Source organism: Halichoerus grypus, chromosome 2, assembly GCF_964656455.1.
Source record: "Halichoerus grypus chromosome 2, mHalGry1.hap1.1, whole genome shotgun sequence".
Taxonomy (NCBI): Eukaryota; Metazoa; Chordata; class Mammalia; order Carnivora; family Phocidae; genus Halichoerus; species Halichoerus grypus.
The window spans coordinates 919,384-938,971 of NC_135713.1; the positions used below are offsets into that span (position 1 = coordinate 919,384).

Below are 19,588 nucleotides of genomic sequence, written 5' to 3' on the forward strand. Positions count from 1 at the left end.
ACCCTGTTGTGAGTGCCTTCCCTTTGACATCATTCTTTAACCATGGCCACCTGTCCACTCCCCAACCTACCACAACCCACCTGTCCACTCCCCAGCCTACCAGAGCCCATCTGTCCACTCCCCAACCTACCACAACCCACCTGTCCACTCCCCAGCCTACCCCCACAGCCCACCTGTCCACTCCCCAGCCTACCAGAGCCCACCTGTCCACTCCCCAACCTACCAGAGCCCACCTGTCCACTCCCCAACCTGCCACAGCCCACCTGTCCACTCCCCAGCCTACCACAGCCCACCTGTCCACTCCCCAGCCTACCAGAGCCTACCTGTCCACTCCCCAACCTACCAGAGCCCACCTGTCCACTCCCCAACCTGCCACAGCCCACCTGTCCACTCCCCAACCTACCAGAGTCCACCTGTCCACTCCCCAACCTGCCACAGCCCACCTGTCCACTCCCCAGCCTACCACAGCCCACCTGTCCACTCCCCAGCCTACCAGAGCCCACCTGTCCACTCCCCAACCTACCAGAGCCCACCTGTCCACTCCCCAGCCTACCAGAGCCCACTGTCTACTCCCCAGCTTACCAGAGCCCACCTGTCCACTCCCCAACCTACCAGAGCCCACCTGTCCACTCCCCAACCTACCACAGCCCACCTGTCCACTCCTCAGCCTACCACAGCCCACCTGTCCACTCCCCAGCCTACCAGAGCCCACCTGTCCACTCCCCAACCTACCAGAGCCCACCTGTCCACTCCCCAGCCTACCAGAGCCCACCTGTCCACTCCCCAACCTACCACAGCCCACCTGTCCACTCCCCAACCCAACCATGGCCCCCGTGTTCACTCCCCAGCTGGCAAGGCCGGCAGCCTCACCTTCCCAGAAGTCTTCACTCCCTTCCACAAGCTAAAGTAGAGCAGGATGATGACCAGCACCAGGCAGGATGTGAGCTGCCACCGGGGGGGACCCAAGTCATCGATGCCATGGCTCTCGTGGAGGTGTAGCACGCCACGCCTGGAGAGGGTGGGAGAGGGGGGTCTTTCAGGAGTGCTGCCTCCCCACCCAGAACTGGAACCAGAAAGCTGAGCGTGCCCAGAGACCTTCCCTCCCCCACCTCGGCCTGGCCGAAAGCACCCAGCCTGATGGCACCAGAGACCCCCACTCAGAAGGGTCAGGCCCACCAGCCCTAGCTGAGATGCAGGGTCTGTGCCCTCGAGGGCGGCAGCATGCTGGGAGCCCACAGAAGCCCAGTCCTGACCTCTCACCCTTAGCACCCCTGATTTTTGGAGCTGGGAGAGGAATGGGTGCTTTGGATCTGAAGGAAAGGAGCTTCAGAAACCAGATGGAAGGTATTCAGCGATGTGGGGCACCATGGGATGGGCCAGGGTCCCCTTTGCAGGGGTGAGGCTGAGCAGAGCCAGAGCGATAAAGCAGGACAGGTAGATGCCTGCGGTTCTCTGAGGGGAACAGCTGACACCATTTGCTCACATGGCTCCAGCTACCTCCAGGAGGATCCGTGGGTAACAGACTCAGGATGATTCCGCTCCAGGCTTGCTCAAGAACCCGACTTGTGGAGGGAATCCATCATAAAGGCAGAACATGAGACCATGAAGAGAGAACAGGACTCATGGCCTGTGGAGCACTCCCTGTGCACCAATATCCCCTTAGAGCCCCGTGACCGCCTGCAGGGTCCTGGGCGCCTCCCTGCACGGTGTCCCCTTTGATCCGCATGACCACCTGCAGGAAAGGGTGCGGCACCATCATGTTCCTGTGCACCTGCTGCCTCACCTTCACAGTTGGGATTTTGAACTGAAGCTGATGCCAGGTGGTGTTGCTGCTCTAGGAGGAGGAGGCCCCTGCTGGACGATGCTCAGGTGGCTGTGCCCTGCCTGCCCTCCCAGGGTCTGTCCTCCCTGAGCCTGCTCCCCATCACCTGTCCACCCCTGGGTCTGTCCTCCCCATGGTCTGTCCTCCCCAGGGTCTGTCCTCCCCATGGCCTGTCCTCCTCAGGGTCTGTCCTCCCCATGGCCTGTCCTCCCCATGGCCTGTCCACCCCTGAGTCTGCCCTCTCTGGGTCTGTTCTCCCGGGGTCTGTCCGGGGTCTGCCCTCCCTGGGGTCTGTCCTCCCCATGGCCTGTCCATCCCTGGGTCTGCCCTCCCTGGCCCCTCCTCTGGCAGTAGAGTTCCCAACGCCTCCCAGCTCTGGCTCTGTGTTGGCTGCCCTCCACCCCCCGTGTCCTAGCTCCCCAGCCAGACCTTATCACCCAGAACCTCTATCCACTAACAGGAGAAGTCTCTTCGGGATGACAGCGCTGAGTGAGACCACACAGCCAAAGGCCCGTCACGCCTTGGCCTCACCCATGCACAGGTCACACGCTTCGGCCTGGCGGTGGATGGCCATTTATTTACTCATTTGTCCGGGAGAGGAGCCTGGCGGCCCACGGGTGTCTAGCCTCCTAGATGGAGGGGTGCACACCACACATGCTGGTTTCACTTGTAAACGTTTCAAATCGCTTCTGGAATTAGCACGACTGTACTGGTTCAATTCCCTCCCCAAGATTAAAAACTCATCTTGCTCTGACGTTATTTGAAATTCCTCAGACAGCTTAGGGGACAGGACACTGCAGAGTGCCATCACCCTGGGGACGGAGCCGGCATACACCAACCCTGCGTGGGGACCGCCCCCCACTGACCGCAGACAGCTACCGGGCACAGCGCAGGAATGCACTTCCCAGGGACGGGGGGCATGGCCCGGTGGGTCGATGAAAGGTGTCTGGGTAAGGCGGTTTGGGGCTGACATGCAGAAACGTCTGGAACCGTAAGTGGTCGGGAGGACCAGACCGTGATGGCCTGGGAGGTCACCAGCCGTGGGAAAGGGACAACACTTCTACTTTCTGTTGGAGTCCTTTTTTAGGTGAGTTTGTTGTCGTGGTTCCTGGATCTGGACACCAAGAGAGCATCTGAGGCGTGCCAGGCATGCATCAGGCTCCATGAACCCTGCCTGGCTGAATGCCCACAGCAGCCCCCGACCCCATTTCCAGGCACCCAGAGCATAAGGACCACCCCAACCTGGAGGCAGAGAGCCGCAGAGTGGGGGGTGGGACCCAGACAGCCTAACTCAACCCATGCTCTGTCCAGAGAGTGGTGGCGTCCGGAGAAAGGAGCTGAGGGGCTCCACTCTGGCCCCGAAGGAATGACATCACAGACAACTAGAAGCTGGACAAAGGACACCAAACGGGGGTTTTTAGACAGGGGACTGGAAGTGATGCAGGCCTGAAGCCCGAGGGAAAAGGAAGGGATGAGGTGAGCCCAGCAATGCCCCAGCTTCCTGCCTGGCTGTGCTCCCCCCAGGGCAGGGCAGGGGTGTCCCGAGGGCAGCAAGTGAAGGTGCTGGAGCTCAGGCTGTCTGAGGTGCTGGGAAGGACCTGTCCCAGTGCCCACAGACCTGGGGAGCAGCACCTGGGGGCTGGCGGCTGACTGACTGGTTCCCGGAGCTGACACAGGCCTGGGGTTGCTGAGCTCCCGCTGGCCAGAGCAGGGGACTCGCAGGTCCCACCGGGAACCCCGGGGGGGCTCTGGAAGGGCCACACTGTGGCAGAGGGATGAGCTATTCCTGAAGCAAAGTCCAGCCAGATCCACCTCAACACAGCTTAAAAACAAGCTTTAAGAGGATGAAACTGCCCCGCGAGCAAATGAGCCTCCTACCAGAACAAACGTAACATGTCTTGAAGGAAGACAACAAAACCTAACACACACGAATGTAAAACTCATCAAGCCTGGTGTGCAATAAGGAAATCACTAGACACAACAAGAAGGAAGAAAATGTGGCCTACAGCTCCCTCACACGAAATACAAAAATTAACTCAGAATGGGTAAAGAACTTAAACATAAGAGCCAAAAATACAGGTTCTTGGAAGAAACAGCAGGGTAAATCTTTGTGACCTTGGGTTTGGCAATGGATTTTCTTTTCTTTTTTTTAAAAAGGATTTTATTTATTTGACAGAGAGAGAGCGAGCATAAGCAGGGGGAGCGGCAGAGGGAGAGGGAGAAGCAGGCGCCCCACTGAGCAAAGAGCCCAGGGCCTTGAGATTGTGACCTGAGCTGAAGGCAGATGCTCAACCGACTGAGCCACCCAGGCGCCCCTGGCAATGGATTTTCTGATATGACAATCAACAACAACAATAAAATAGGTATTTTGACTTCATCAAAATAAAAAACCTTTTGTGCATCAAAGGACACTATCAACAGAGTAAAAAGGTAACTCACAGAATGAGAGAAAATATTTGCAAGTCATCTATCAGATAAGAGATTAATATCCAGAATATATAAAGATTTAAAACTCCACAACAGAAAAACCCCAAACATTTTAAAGACGGGCAGAGTGGGGTTACATCAAACTAGGAAGTTTCTGCACAGTGAAGGAAACCACCAACAAAATGAGAAGTCAACCTGCTGACGGAAGGAAATATTTGCAAATCATATACTTCGTAGGAGGTTAGTACCCCAAATATATGAAAAACACATACAACTCAATAGCAGAAAACAAACAATCCGATTAAAAAAAAAGGGGGTAGATCTGAACAGACATTTCTCCAAAGAAGACATCCACATGGCCAACAGACACATGAAAAGAGGTTCAACATCACTCATCATCAGGGAAATACAAATCTAAACCACCATGAATTATCACCTCACATCTGTCAGAATGGTTGTTATAAAAAAGTCAAGAAATAACTAGTGCTGGCAACAATGTTGGAGACAAGAGCCCTCTGTGCACGGTTGCTGGGAATGCACACTGGTGCAGCCACCCTGGAAAACAGTATGGAGGTTCCTTAAAAAATTAAAAACAAAAATACCATACAATCCAGCAATCCCATTTCTAGGTATTTATCTGAAGAAAATGAAAACATTAACTCGAAAACACATCTGCACCCCTACGTTCACTGCAGCATTATTTACAATAGCCAAGACATAGAAACAACCCAAGTGTCCATTGACAGATGAACAAAATATGGTCCATCCACACAGTGGAATATTGTTCAGCCTTAAAAGGAAGGAAACGGACACTTGCTACAGCGTGGATGGACCTGGAGGACATCATGCTGGGTGACATAAGCCAGACACAGAGGACAAATGCTGGATGACGCCTCTTATATGAAGTCCCCAGAGTTGTCAAATTCATAGAGACGGAAAGTAGGACAGTGGGCACCAGGGGCTGGGGCTGGGGGGGCCGGAGAGGGACAGAGTTTCCATCTGGGAGGATGAGAAAGTCCAGGAGATGGGGGGTGGTGTTGACGGCACAGCACTGTGAATGTGCTTCAGGCCACTGAGCACACACTTAAAAATGGTCAAAATGATATATTTTATGTTATGTATAGTTTATCACCATTTAAAGAAATTCCCCCAAATGAAGGCAAAATATGTTTCAGGAAAACTAAAGCAGAGAAAATTCATTGCCAGCAAGCCTACACTGTAAGGCATGTTAAAGGAAATTCTTCAGATGGAAGGAAATGAAGCCAAAATGGAAATCTGGATCCACATAAGGATCCGAGAGCCCCAGAAATAGCAACTATGCAGGTAAACACAAAAGTCATTTTTCCATTTCACATTTATCTAAAATGTAACTGACTATTTAAAGCAAGAATAGTATCAACGTATCGTGGAGTTTATGACATTCTGTAGAAAGAAAACCCATGACAACAAAGGACGGGCCGGGAAAATGGGAGTATGCTGTAAGGCTCCTAAATTACATGTGACATGGTAGGATGTCATCTGACAGTAGAGGATGAGAAATTAAAGATGTACATTGTAAACCCTATAAATATCCACAAAAGTTAAAACAAAGCTTATTAACTAATAGCATAGCTAAAATGGAAGCCTAAAAATTAATTAATTCAAAAGAAGAGATAAGGGAACAAGAAACAAAAAGATGGGACAAATAGAAAAAAAAATCAAGATGAAAGACTTAAATCCAACCATAGGGATAATTATTGAATGGGAACTCCCATGACAAGACAGAGGTTGTTATGCTGAGTGAAAAAGCAAGAACCAGCTCTACACTGTCTACAAGAAATGCACTCGCGGTAGGACCCACATGGGTTAAAAATACAAGGATGGAAAATGTACCGATGCAAACACTTCACATCAGAAGGCAAGGGTGATCATTCTGCTGCCAGACGAAGCTGCTTTAGGATGAGGAATGTGACCAGGAGGGACATTTGGTACTGCAAAGGGGTCCATTCAAAGACTTGATATTCATAAATGAACACACACTTCATAACACAGCCCCCAAAATGCATGAATGAAGTCAACACTGATAGAATCGTGAAGACAAAGAGGCAGATGCATAATCACGGTTGAGAGTCCAACATCCCTTCTCAGCAGCTGGGAAGACGTGGACCGTAAGGAGCTCCCATGACCCGTGGACACGGCACAACTCCCTCCCAGTGACAGCAGAACACCTGTTCTTTGTAAGCGCCCCTGCGATACCCACCAGGATAAACCATATACTGGGCATCAAAGGTCTCAGGATATTTTGGGATAATGAAGCTTTATAAGTAGAATATGTCGCTAAATCAGAATTAAGTCAGAAATCAAAAATAGAAGCATATCTAGAAAACCTCCCAAGATTTCAAAATTAAATGGCAAGTTCCCCAAATCTCCCATGAGTCAAAGAGGAAATCACAAGGCAGACCAGGGAGTACTTGGAACTAAAGCAAAGTGGAAACACAGCACGTGGAGCTTTGTGGGAGGCAGCTAAAGCCTTCTCTTAGAGGCAAATGTGTAGCTTTCTAGTTTACAGTAGAAAGAAGGTGAAGGTGGTGGTAAGTGTCTACGGAACTGCGGGACATTTGAACTTGTTGGAGTTACACGACCTGTTTTGGGGTTTCCAAGCCCACAGGTGCTGTCCTGGCTCAGACTTCACGCCTGTCCAGCGAGTTCCCTGCACCATTTCTCAGCCCTGGAGCTATAACCACAGGCCTCTGGTTTCGGCTCTGAGCCTGCCATGTTTCCTCACGCACGCCCGCCAGGGATTGAGGCTGGGGATGTGGGCAAGTGCCGGGGCTGATGAGGACAGCGCTTCTGGGGCAAACACCAACAAGGCTCTGCTTTCTCGGGTAAGACGTAACGAAAGTAACAGCAACATCATGCTTCCCTCTGCAGCCTTGGTGGGACCCTTTCCACCGTGAATCCTTCTGCACCTCCAAACAAAAGACAGGTGGTCCCCAATGGTGTCACTTGGTGCCTTTCAACCTCTCTGCAAGTTTCCATTTCAAAATTGTAAGAGACATCCTAGCTTGAAACCTGAGTCCTCATTTTGTTGGTGTAATTATGGACTAAACCCAAGCCAGCACTGAGCACCTCCGAGTGCCCCCCAGTGCAGGCCCCCAGGTGCTCATCCACCACCGCGTCTGCCCCTGCAGAGCCCTTCCCTCTGATCACGGCCAAGCTGAGCGCTGGGCCACAGGGGTGAGGGCACACGCAGCCCGGGCACGACCCGTCAGTGAGACACTATTAAATTTGGGAAATGCAGCGGTGAACAGCTCAGCGGCAAGCCGTGTGGCGTTTTTCACCCCTAAGAGCAGCAAACTCGACTTCTCTTTATCTGGACGATTCTCGCTTGCTCATCACGTTAAGAGTCCCATCCACACACTGTAAACCTCCCTGCCTCTCTGTTTCTCACAGCTGCGGGCTCCCCCCGCCGGGCCGGCCTCTGAAACCAGCCCGCCCCTCCTGAGAGCTCCCAGCGAGGCTCCCAGCCCCTCTGCAAGCGGGCCCTCTCTTCCCCTTCCCTGTCCTCCTCACACAGGTCCACTCTCCTCCAGGTGCAAACCAACGACATCTTCCTAAAAACACAAGCACGTCCTGGGGCACACGACCTCACCCGGCCTGACCACACTCTTCCTGACCACGGCTCAAGGAAACCACCCGTCCTCCCAGCTGCACCTCCAGACCCTCCAAACCTGCGTCCCACGTTCCTGCCCCTCCATGCCGCTTCCCACCACGGAGAGACAGTGCCCACGTGGGGCACAGAACCACGGAACAAAGCGTTCAGATTCTCAGGGTCTGAAACACAGTCATTCCAGATGCTGTGTGGAGGCCGGTCCTGTGAACACCCACCACCCAACGCCCACCCCCGCCGGCAGCATCTCTCCGCAGCCGGGGCTCCCATCCTGCGGCCGCGTGCCTGTCCACGCGCCCGAGTCCTGGCTCCTCCCGGGAGGACACGGTTTTCTAACTCCAAACAAGGTTGGCAAACGTGCCTATTTGCTGTTAGACCAGAACTGTTCTAGTTTTGTTGGTGCAAGTTCCTTTTGCTAAGTTGTTAAGTGGACTCATTTGCATATAAACATGAACGGAATGTGGCCAAGTGAGAGGCGCCCTCACGAGAAACCTCCCCGTGGACGGGAAATTTTAGTGTCAGTGTGACGCCCGCGGTCGCCTGCACTCATCCCGCGGGAAGCTGAGTCAGGAGAGCGAGCGCCCGAGCCGCCTGAGCCGCCGGGGACCTGTGGGGGTCTTCCGGAGCCCCCGGGCCCCATGCACGTTTATGAACACGTCCGCGTGAGGACTGCATGTTACTCGACGGCCAGGGTCAGGGTCGTTTCGGGAGGGCTCCTCAGCAAGCGTCCGGATTCTGAGGAGAAACGATGCACCCACAGGGGCACTGATGGCCCTTCCAGCCTCAGTCGCCCGAGTGGGGACGAGGACGAGGGAGTAGGAGCCGGCCCGAGAGGACCAGAGAAGAACAGACTCGGGGAGAGCCGCACCTGCAGGCCGTGGGCGCATGTGGTGTGGGATGCGGGGGAGGGCAGGGCCCCGGGAAGGCCACTGGATGTGGGGCCCGAGGAGGGACTCGCGCAAGAATGGATGCTGGGTTTGTAAAAGGAAAGGAACTTCTCAGGAAAAGCAACAGTGGGGGTTGGTAGGCCCGGTCTGTTTAGGAGGCTGGAGGGTGTTTTCTGCCCGCAGAGGTGGGGCGGGAGAACGGAGCGGGCAGAGCCCGGCCCACGCTGGAGGCGGCCCGCCTTCCTTCCAGGCAGCTCTGGCCAGCCTCCCGCCGCCCACAGAGCCGAGCACAGTGGGCGAAGCTGCCCGGGGCCTTTCTGCCATCCACTGTCCACCGTCCACCGTCCACCGCTGCCGGGGACCCCCCTCCAAGATCGGGATTCAGGACCGCGTCTCCAAGAACCCAGAGGCATGAAGCGCGGCCAAGGGACAGGGGTCCTCAGCACACGCTCGCAGGGCGTGTCCCGCCCTTCCCGCGGCCACGAGCCCAGCGCGTGCCGTGGCACCGGACCCCCACTTACTCGAAGTACTCGGTGGCGGGCGTGGTGCGGAAGGTGTGGTCAGGGCCGGAGCTGGAGTTGCTGGTGCGCGCCTCTGAGCAGTTGGGGCTGTTCCACGTGTTGTTGCAGTGGACCCACGGCAGCTCCACGGTGAAGGACGAGAAGAAGTAGTGCAGCGCCCAGGCAATGATGACGTTGTAGAAGAAACCCACGTAGAGCGAGATGAGGATGACCGTGAAGCCCACGCCTGGGGCGGGAGAGCAGAGCGCTGTCAGCAAGGCGCCCGCCCGCCTTCCCGGACCTGTGTTGGCTGCGCTCGGACACTGGAAACCAGACCACGTCTCTGCACACCCAGAGACAACCAGTGAGAGCTCAGGTGCCAGACTTCATGCCACGATCCCAGACGAGGGGCTGCACCCAACCCCCCAAACCACCCATGGCCATCTATGCGCACTCAGAGACATGCAGGGTCACCTAGGGCCACCCTGGTAGAACCAGGTCACCCACGAACATACAGCGTGACTGAGGGCCATCTGTCGCCATCCACTACCACTCACAGCCACTCAGCATCAACCAGGGTCATCCAGGGCCCCCAAGCCATGCAAAACCATCAGAATCATCTACTGCCTCCCAGGACCATCAGGGACACCCAGAATACACAGCACCATGAAGAGTCAAAAAGACCACCCCAAACCACTCAGAGTCACTCAGGAACATCCACAGCCACCCAGGAAGACCCAATATCTCCCAGAGCCACCCAGGGTCACCAATGGTCCTTGGAAACTCCGGTCCTCAATGGCCACCCACAGCTACCCAGAGCCATTCAGACACTGATGGCCACTCACAGCTGCTCATACCCCCTCAAGACTATCCAGGGCAACCAGAGTCATCTGGGTTCATTCACAGCTACCTAGAGCCACCCAAAGTCACACAGGGCCATCCCTGACCGTCCAGGGTCAGCTGGGGCCATCCCTGACCATCCAGAGTCTCCTAAAGCAAACCAGGACCTCTCAGGGTGACCTTTCCAGGATCACAAAACCTGGAATTTGGGATCAGTCATCGAGGGGCTCCTGCCTCCCAGTGACCTCGGGCAGAGTGGCGAGCAGTCTTTGGGGCTGTGCCATCCTGACTGGGGGCAGGTGGGTCTGGCCTCCTCCCACTGGCTGAGGAGCCCTCCTGCTCAACGCTAGATAAGCTCCTTCATCAGGCTCCACACACAGCTCTTTTCATTTCAGCTTCCTTCTTGGTGTTGTGGATAGGATTTTTTCGGACTGGAGCTTTGGTTTGCTTTATTAAAGCCTGGTTAGGTGCTCTGCCCGTCTTGCCCACTTGTGGCTGGGGCCGTGGTGGCGGGTGGAGCATGCCTTCAAGGTGATGTTTATAGGAAGTGGCTTGGGGTGTCTTTTATGGACATAACCCTGAGGAGAAGCAATCTTCATGCTCAGGGATCATTAGAGTTCTCTTCCTACCGTGAAAGCAAAAAGAGAAGCACTAAAATTTCTTTGTGCATATGTATTAAACAGGTCCCCTATCAGGAGTGCCCTAGAAATAAAACAGGCCTGGTACATAAACCAGGAAAGCGTGTGCCGCAGCCGTGATGATGAAAACACAACAGTTTCCTTTGGAAGGCCCTCTCCAGTGTGTGAGTGTCAGCATTCAAGAGAGTGACTCGCAGTCCTGCTCACTGAGTTCCTCAGGACGGAGGCTCGGTTGTGATTCACAGTAAACACGCCCAGGCAGCCGTGTTCCCGGGGGGCCGTGTCGTCGGGGGGCCGTGTCATCGGGGGCCGTGTCATCAGGGGACTGTGTTCCCAGGGAGCCGTGTCGTCAGCGGGCCGTGTCGTCGGCGGGCCGTGTCGTCGGGGGGCCGTGTCATCGGGGGGCTGTGTCATCGGGGAGCTGTGTTCCCAGGGAGCCGTGTCGTCAGCGGGCCGTGTCGTCGGCGGGCCGTGTCGTCGGGGGGCCGTGTCGTCGGCGGGCCGTGTCATCAGGGGCCGTGTCATCAGGGGACTGTGTTCCCAGGGAGCCGTGTCGTCAGCGGGCTGTGTTGTCGGCGGGCCGTGTCGTCGGGGGACCGTGTCGTCGGCGGGCCGTGTCATCGGGGGCCGTGTCATCAGGGGACTGTGTTCCCAGGGAGCCGTTTCGTCAGCGGGCCGTGTCGTCGGCGGGCCGTGTCGTCGGGGGCCGTGTCGTCAGGAAGAGCATCCCAGAAGGTTTTCCCTGGCAATGGCTGACTGTGGATGCCTGACTTGAGACCATTTTAAGGTTAGAACTTGTGTGAGACCTCAGCTTGAACACGGGAAACTCAAGGGAGCCTCTGAACCAACAGCAGAGCAGATCCGAGTCCACCGTGTGACAGAAGAGCTAACTGTGCGTCAGGCCCTTCCTGAACCCCCGCTGGGACCACGGCCCTCCCTCCGGGCCGGCCAGTTTCTCGACCTTCACGCCGCGGTGACAAGGTCACCACCGAGGGCACGCAGGCTCACCCTGCTGGCAGCCGGGCACCGGGCACCAGAGGCCCCCTGCACCCTGGCCGCCGCCTCCCCGGCGCTGCCCCCAGGGGCCCACGTGCTGGGGGGGGAAGGGCGCGGCTCCCAGGAAGGGGGGCGTGAGTGGGTCGCTCTGGGTTCTCTCCCAGGGCCACAGAGCCTCACGAGCTCCCCCAACGTGTCTTCCACCACGGGCCGGCACGGGACAGTGTCCCCCTGCCGGGGTGGCGGGCTCGGCCCTCTCCTGCGTTCCCACGAAAACAGGGGCCACGGGGCCTGCTCCTGTCAGACGCCCGGGGAGCCCGGGGCCACGCGCGAGCTCCAGTCACGTCGCAACGTCGGTTTCCGTAAGTTTCTGTTTTCGTTAGTATTTCCTTACATTAACTTTACGACCTGTAACCTTTACGTCAGTCTGTGTACGCTCTGTCTTATTTAAGCCACTTTAAATTCTTTTTAGGAAGAGGAGGAGTTTGGTATTTCACAGTAAAATACTGTTGACTATGAAATATCATAATTATTTTACATTCACAAGGCAGGGCGGCAGGGTTTCCACGGCACGCGTGGAACAGCGTCTGCCGTGGCCGTGAACGGGGGCGTCCTGGGGAAGCAGGCGCTCGGGCCCCCGCGGGCACGGCCCCCGTCCCCCCCAGGCCGCCGGGGCCGGTTCCCGCCAGCGGCACCAGCACTGGCTTCGGGGGAGCGTCAGGGACACCAGCCGCGGAAGACCTTCCGACAAGGGCCACTGCGGGTCGTCGCGAGGAACACTCAGATTCCTCCCGTCAGTCTGGGCGTCCTTAGCCTCTGCTGGGTCTGCACACGTGCGCTCGAACGGGGAGGAGACAGAGAGAGACGGGGAGGGATAGGGAGAGACAGACAGGGAGAGATAGGGAGAGATAGGGAGAGACAGGGAGAGACAGAGGGAGAGACAGACAGGGAGAGAGATAGGGAGAGACAGACAGGGAGAGACAGACAGGGAGAGACAGACAGGGAGAGATAGGGAGAGACAGAGAGAGACAGAGGGAGAGACAGACAGGGAGAGAGATAGGGAGAGACAGACAGAGATAGGGAGAGACAGGGAGAGACAGAGAGAGACAGAGAGAGAGATAGGGAGAGACAGACAGGGAGAGAGATAGGGAGAGACAGACAGGGAGAGAGATAGGGAGAGACAGACAGAGAGAGATAGGGAGAGACAGATAGGGAGAGACAGAGAGTGATAGAGACAGAGACAGAGAGAGAGATAGGGAGAGACAGAGAGACAGGGAGAAAGACAGGGAGAGACAGAGAGATAGGGAAAGACAGAGGGAGAGATAGGCAGAGACAAAGGGAGAAACACAGAGACAGGGAGAGACACAGAGATAGGGAGAGACAGAGAGAGAGACAGGGAGAGAGACAGACAGGGACAGACAGATGGACAGGGAGAGAGAGAGAGACAGGGAGACAGAGAGAGGCCACCCACAGGCGCCACGCAGCCCGGGACACGGCCCCTCAGGGTCACCCGAGGATGGCGCACTTCATCTCGATCCGGACGGTAATACCTCTGGGGGGAAGGCAGTGACCCCCGCGGGCTCCGGGCAGGGGAGCGGCAGGCGTGAGGCCCGGGGGCCAGCAGGGCGCGCTCCACGCTGGGGCCTGCGCTGTCCCGGGCCCCGCCTCTGCCCTGCCCAAGCACCTTCTCTCAGGTGCCCGCGGCCTGCTATTCCCTGCCGCACCCCTCCATCAGGGGTTCACGGAGGAAGAGGCGAGCGTCAGGTACCTCATTTAACCTTCGGCTTCCGCGAGTGACCCCGCAAAAGGGACGCCCAGCCCCTGGCACCCGGACACTCATCCGGCCTTGCTCTGAACCTCTCTATGGTTCCATTTTGGGGGGCCCATGAATCATTTACCGAGGGAAAAGCTGCTGACATCTTAGGATTCTGCAAGCAGGCCATTAAGAAGGAAAAGCACAGGGCGCCGGGAGGGGCCTCACGCCTGGCCAGTCTCAGCGTTTCCGCTGCTGGGGGGGCCGCCCCCCTGCGGAGCCCCGGCCGCAGCAGCTGGGAGCTGATCAGCTGCCATCTCTGACCACGAACCGCTGACCCATCCTCGCGTGTCCTTGGAGACTACAAGGGCTTCTGATCTCTTCCAAACACACCGACTTTTCAAGGACTTGTGAGGAAATCCCAGTGCTGATCTGGTAGGAACCATTTTCCTAGTGAAGCCAGGTGTGTGGACCAGGCCGCGCCCCTAGCCCCCCATGAACCCTCCCTGAGCCATGGGCTCCTGAGACACGGCGTGGGCTGGTGGGCAGGTGCGCCCTGGAGGCCGAACGTGGGGCGTGAGATGGGTCTGGAGCCAGTGCTCCCTGCCCCCGACAAAGGGGCGCTAATTCCCGGTGCCCGGATCTCCAGAATGGGGACAAGGCGGTGTGTGTCCTTCCCGGGGCTCTCACGAGGGCGGAGGGAGGTGACCACGGAAGGGCTGGCCATGGGGCAGGCCTCTCGGCTCAACACGGGGTGTTGCCGTGGCAGCGGCAGACGGGAGGGCTCCGTGAGGAACTAGACAGCGGGCCAGCTGGTGGGTAGCCAGCGAGAGAACAGAGGAGTAGTCTGTGTGAGGGACAGACGGCTGCGGGTAGACACAGACAGACAGGTGGTGGATGGATGGACGGACGACAGGCAGATGATAGATGGTTGATGCACGATACAGAGACGTGCTGTGACTGATGACAGGTGGTAACAGGCGGTAGATGACCGCTGGTTGACAGGTAGCTGGATGGATCCGGAGATGATAGATAGATGACAGAAAGCATTATGGGTGGCTTTATGTCCCTCCAAAACTCATTTGCTGAGTCCTAAGCCCAGTACTTCTGAGTGCGACCTCATTTGGAGACAGGTCTTCACAGAGGTGGGCAAGTTAAGGTGTGGCTGTCAGGACGTGCCCTAGTCCAGGGTGACAGAGTCCTTAGAGGACAAGGACATCTGGTTACAGAGACATGCAGAGGAAAGTTCTGGAACAGCTCCTCCATCACAGCCCTCAGAAAGAATCAATTTTACCAACACACCTTGATTTTGCATCTCTAGGCTCTAGAAATGTAAGACAACAAATGTCCACGGATTAGACCACCCAGCTGTGGCAGGTCCTGTGGCAGCCATACAGATCGTGATAGACGCACAGGGGGGAGCAGAGGGCAGACCGACAGACAGACGGAGGCTTATCCGATCTACCGTTCTAACACCAACACCGCTCGTGACTCGCAGGCCGGCCTCACCTGTCAGCAGGGCCACGCGCTCCTGAGTCCTCCGTCAGCTTGGCCTTTTACAGTTGGACCCACATTAAAGTGGGTCTATGCACGTGCGCTTGTATGGGGAGGACAGGGACAGACGGGGAGACAGAGAGACTGGGAGAGACAGAGAGACAGGGGAAGGGACACAGAGACAGAGACAGACACAGAGACAGGGAGAGACAGAGAGAGATGGAGAGAGAGACAGAGACAGAGAAAGACAGAGACAGAGATAGAGAGAGAGACAGAGAGAGACAGAGACAGAGAGAGAGACAGACAGAGACAGAGACAGAGAGAGACAGAGAGACAGAGAGAGAGAGACAGAGAGAGACAGAGACAGAGAGATAGACAGAGAGACAGAGAGAGACAGGACATGGACATCGGGGGGCATAGAGACCTATCAGAGTGGGACCGAACGCACACAGCTTGGGTGGGCTTGCTCTGAAAGCCCCGAGCCACCACCACGGTCTGTGCCGCACGCGGCGTGAGGAGGGTCCGGGCCATTACCTTTCAGGATGGGGCAGATCTTCCAGACGCCGGCAGCCCCTTCCCTGTTGAACTGCCCCAGGGCCAGCTCCATGTAGAAAAGTGGCATTCCAGCAATGAGCATGAAGAGCAGGTAGGGGACCAGGAAGGCGCCTGTGGGGCAGGACAGCTGGCTCAGCCTGGCCACCTGCTGTCGCTGGAGCGGCCATCCCACCGCTATGTCTCGGGCGCGGCCGCCGATGTCTCCTGACGCTCCCTGCACGGCCGCCCTCCAAAGGGAAGTCCCAGGCTGGGCGGGGGAGCCTCTGACCTCCAGGCCTGGCCCCCTGTCATCAGCGCCCCGACACGTCCCTGCTGAACCCCAACCACCCCTTGTGCCAAGTCACGAAATCAACCGCAGAGCAGAGGGGGCAGGCCCCTGGCCACACAGCAGCTTTGCTCCTGGAGCTGCCCTCCCCGCCTGCCCTCCCCGCCATGGCCTCTGCCCCTTCACTTGTCTGTGCAGTGTCTGCCCCTCTCGACCTGTAAATCCTCTGGGATCTGATCCATGTCTGACCCTACGGGGGTTCTGCCACCCACTCCCCGCTCCCCGTCTCCAGAGCCCGCGTCGGTCAGGGGCTGCGGTGGACAGGCGCCGGCGTCCCTCCAGCGTCCTGCCCGGTCCTCCTGGGGCCGCACCTTGCCCCAGGCACCAAATGCAGGGCCCCATGGCTCTGCCTCCGATGAGGGGGCCTTTGCCACGGCTCCTTTCCTGGGATGGGGAGGGGGAGGCAGGGAGACCCCGCAGTCCTGTCTTTGTACAACTCACTGCCCCTACTCAGGCCTCGCGTTCTCCCCTCAGAACGGGTGTGCTGGAAGGTCCTCCCCAAGAGGCTCTTCCAAACCCTTCACGTGTGCAGCCTTGAGGGACTAACGGGTCACGGAGGCCGCAGGCAGCGAGCATCAGGAGGACTCAGGGAAATGAGCACCAACTTAGCTGGCTCCTCATCTTCAATTTGTGGGTGACCTGTCTCTTACTTTCGTTTTCTGCCTCGAGTCCACAGCTGTGCGTGGTTCTAGGGCCGGCCGCGTTCAGGGAGCAGGGCGAGCGCAAGGCCACACTACTCCAAATTCGAGGGCCTCCGTGCACTCTTGTAATACCGTCTGAAGTCCGCCCAAGACACCATTCTGTGGGCGTTTGAGGATTTGCTTTCCAAAGCGAAAGTCATCTTCGGAAACAGAAGGCAGAGCCCTGGTGCCTCCGACCACCAGGGACCACCCAGCTGCAGAGGGCAGATTCACCAGGAGGCCGCCCGACCCTCTGCTTCTTTGGTCTGTGGACACCCCTGCCCCCCGGAATGCGCGCCCTGCTAAGGCGGAGTCAGGAGCTGCAGGGCCCGTGAGGAGCAGTGCGGCGGCCCCACCAGCCCCCCCACCCGCGCAGGGGGATCGTGCAGGCCGGGCAGGACTCACCCCCGCCATTTTTGTAGCACAGGTAAGGAAATCGCCAGACGTTGGCCAGGTCCACCGCAAAGCCGATCACGGACAGGAGGAAGTCGATTTTCTTGCCCCAGGTCTCTCGCTCTTGTGTCTCCATGGGGGTTTGCGTGGGGTTGATGAGGGTAGAGTTTGTGAGCTGCACCCCATTTTGCTCCTTGACCAGGACGAGTTCCACTGCCTTTGGGCCCATGGCGTTGGGCTCCTTAGCTGGGGCCACCACAGAAGACATCAGTACCACTGGGCATTTGCTTTTACTCATGGGCAGACTGGAGCCTCGGAATCCTGTGCTTCTTTGCCCTGGGTCTTCAGCCAGCATGAAAAATAAACACACACAGGAATGCAACGATTTAGTAGCCTGAACCATGGAGGCAAGAACAGAGATCAGGGGCATCTACCGTCATGTCTTTGGGGCAGAATACATTCCAAGCCCCTAGGCTGACACAGCAAAGGTTGAGGACAGCAGGAGACAGGCTAGATCTTGTGGGGCCGGGGGTGGATGGGCCCTGAAAACCTCAGGATAAATACCTGCCTTGCTCCCTCTTTCCCTGGCACCCCTCTCCGTGCCAATCAAAGTGCAATGCTGTATAATCTCCAATTTTGCTTTGAATAATAATGCAAAATGTCACCTCCACCCTCACCACATTGCCAGGGACTAATTTCACAATCTTCAAATAGTATCCAAAATAAGTCTTTTGGGGCGCCTGGGTGACTCAGTTGGCGAAGCGTCTGCCTTCCGCTCAGATCATGATCTCAGGGTTCTGGGATCGAGTCCCAAGTTGAGTCCGAGTCTGGTTCCCTGCTCAGCAGGGAGTCTGCTTCTGCCTCTCCCTCTGCCCCTACCCCTCACCCACCCCCCGCTGTGTTCTCTCCCTTTTTTTCTCTCTCTCAAATAAATAAATAAAATTTTAAAAATAAGTAAGTCTTTACAACAGTGCACATGTATTCTTTACACACAGCAGTAAAAGCAGAGAGCAAATTTTTATAACCAAAATCAGCCACAATAATGCAAGTTTAAAGATAAGGATTCCGACAGCTTCTTCCAGGGACCCCCATGCCCGCCTGAAAGAGTCGGGCAGACCAGAGCACCGGCAGGATTTACCTGGGAGCAGACGAGTTTCCGTACTTAGTAACTTTACCAAGGAATTGTTTCCAAGATACTTCCATAAAACCCCGTGTAACCCAATCAAGGAGAACAGAGTTACACATGGACACGGTCAAAAACAGCTTCAAATAGGACTTCTGATATTCAGATCCATCGGCATCGTTTCAACTGTACACACACGCATGTGCGCGCACACACACACACACACACCCTGGTTGAAGCAAAAGCATAACCGGATCATTTTCCTCTGTGTCCACATTTGCACAACTCACCACATAAGTGATTTTACCCACCGCTTCTCTGTGGCCCCTTCCCCTGCAGTGACAAACCCAGCATTCCTGAGAGGTAGGAGAACGGCGGCTTTGCAGGGCCTGCGGGTGCAATGGTCCTGCAGTGGGGTCCAGCAGAGAGGGCTGGAGCTGTTCGGACGGGAGCCTTTCGCTCTGACAAGGGCCCTTGCAGGTACATCCCGATGCCCTGACAGGGAAGTGCACACTCAGCATTTAGGCTGAGCCCACGCAAGTCCTGAAGCCACGGCCTCAGGGCCCAGGTTTGAGCACAGAAAGCAAAACGTGGCCTCTCAGAAAGCTTCGCTCTCTGCCCAGAACGAGAAACAGAGGTGGCTGATAAACTTGTTCGCCCTGGTCCTTCCCTGCAAACAGCCTGGGCACACAGACCCAGCATCTCCAGGACCCCACCCCCTCTTCGCAATCAGACAAACCCCTGAGAGATGAAGCCTGGGCTGGGAAGACCCCCCACGTCTCCCCCTCACCCTGTGCTACGTCTGGCTCAGCAGGGAGGAATCAGCCACAAGGACCCGCTCCAACCGCGGAACTGGCGCGCTGGGGACTCCCGCGACGACCGCACCTTCCCGCGCAGCCCAGAGAGCGGGGCGGCCGGGGGACCAGGTGCTTCGCCCGCAGGGCCTGGCCAGGGGTCACTGGGGCGCGATCAGTCCCGCACCCCTGCTCGTGCACACACCTCTCGGCCACCGACCTCCTCGAGACCGTGAATGGCATTGTCGGGGCGCGCTGCCCCTGCCAGCGACTTTTGGAGACGCGGTGCCCCCGACGGTGCCCGCCCCAGCTCAGCGCCTCTGGGCCGCAGACTTCGGGGTCCCCGGAGGGAGTGACGCGCCCCGAGGATGCGCGGGAGAGGCTCCCCGTGCTCTGGCTTACCTGCCCGCCCCGGCCTCGTCTCTGCGCTGGGGTCCCGCCGCCTGGTGCCGGCGAAATCTCAGGTTGCCTCCCCTCCCGCTGCGCTGGGCGGTCGCGGCCTCCGGGCTCTTATGGTGTTGCCGGCCCGCCCCGCCCCTCCCGCCGTCGGGGGCGCCCGCCCGCCCCGGCCCCGCCCCCGCCCCGCCCCGGGTGGGCGGAGGACCAGCCCCGGCCGCGCCCGCGCCCCGCCCGGGGACCCGACAGCCTGTCGGAGGCGGTGGCCAGCGGCCGGCGGCCGGCGCAACTCTTCATCCGCCTGGGGTCTCGAGCA

The 19,588-nt window shown here is 57.4% G+C and overlaps 1 protein-coding gene across 1 annotated transcript in view; it reads right to left on the reverse strand.

The window, feature by feature from the left end:
- Positions 1–19,340, reverse strand: part of SLC6A3 (solute carrier family 6 member 3) — a 41,408-nt gene extending 22,068 nt beyond the window's left edge. Inside the window, exons 1-5 of the mRNA XM_036113650.2 lie at positions 19,279–19,340; positions 16,972–17,301; positions 15,541–15,672; positions 9,307–9,532; positions 871–1,009 (exon numbers count right to left, since the gene is read on the reverse strand). Coding sequence (XP_035969543.1) covers positions 871–1,009; positions 9,307–9,532; positions 15,541–15,672; positions 16,972–17,257 — 783 coding nt within the window. The 5' untranslated portion in view covers positions 17,258–17,301; positions 19,279–19,340. The remainder of the gene's footprint in view (positions 1–870; positions 1,010–9,306; positions 9,533–15,540; positions 15,673–16,971; positions 17,302–19,278) is intronic.
- Between the last annotated feature and the right edge of the window lie 248 nt (positions 19,341–19,588).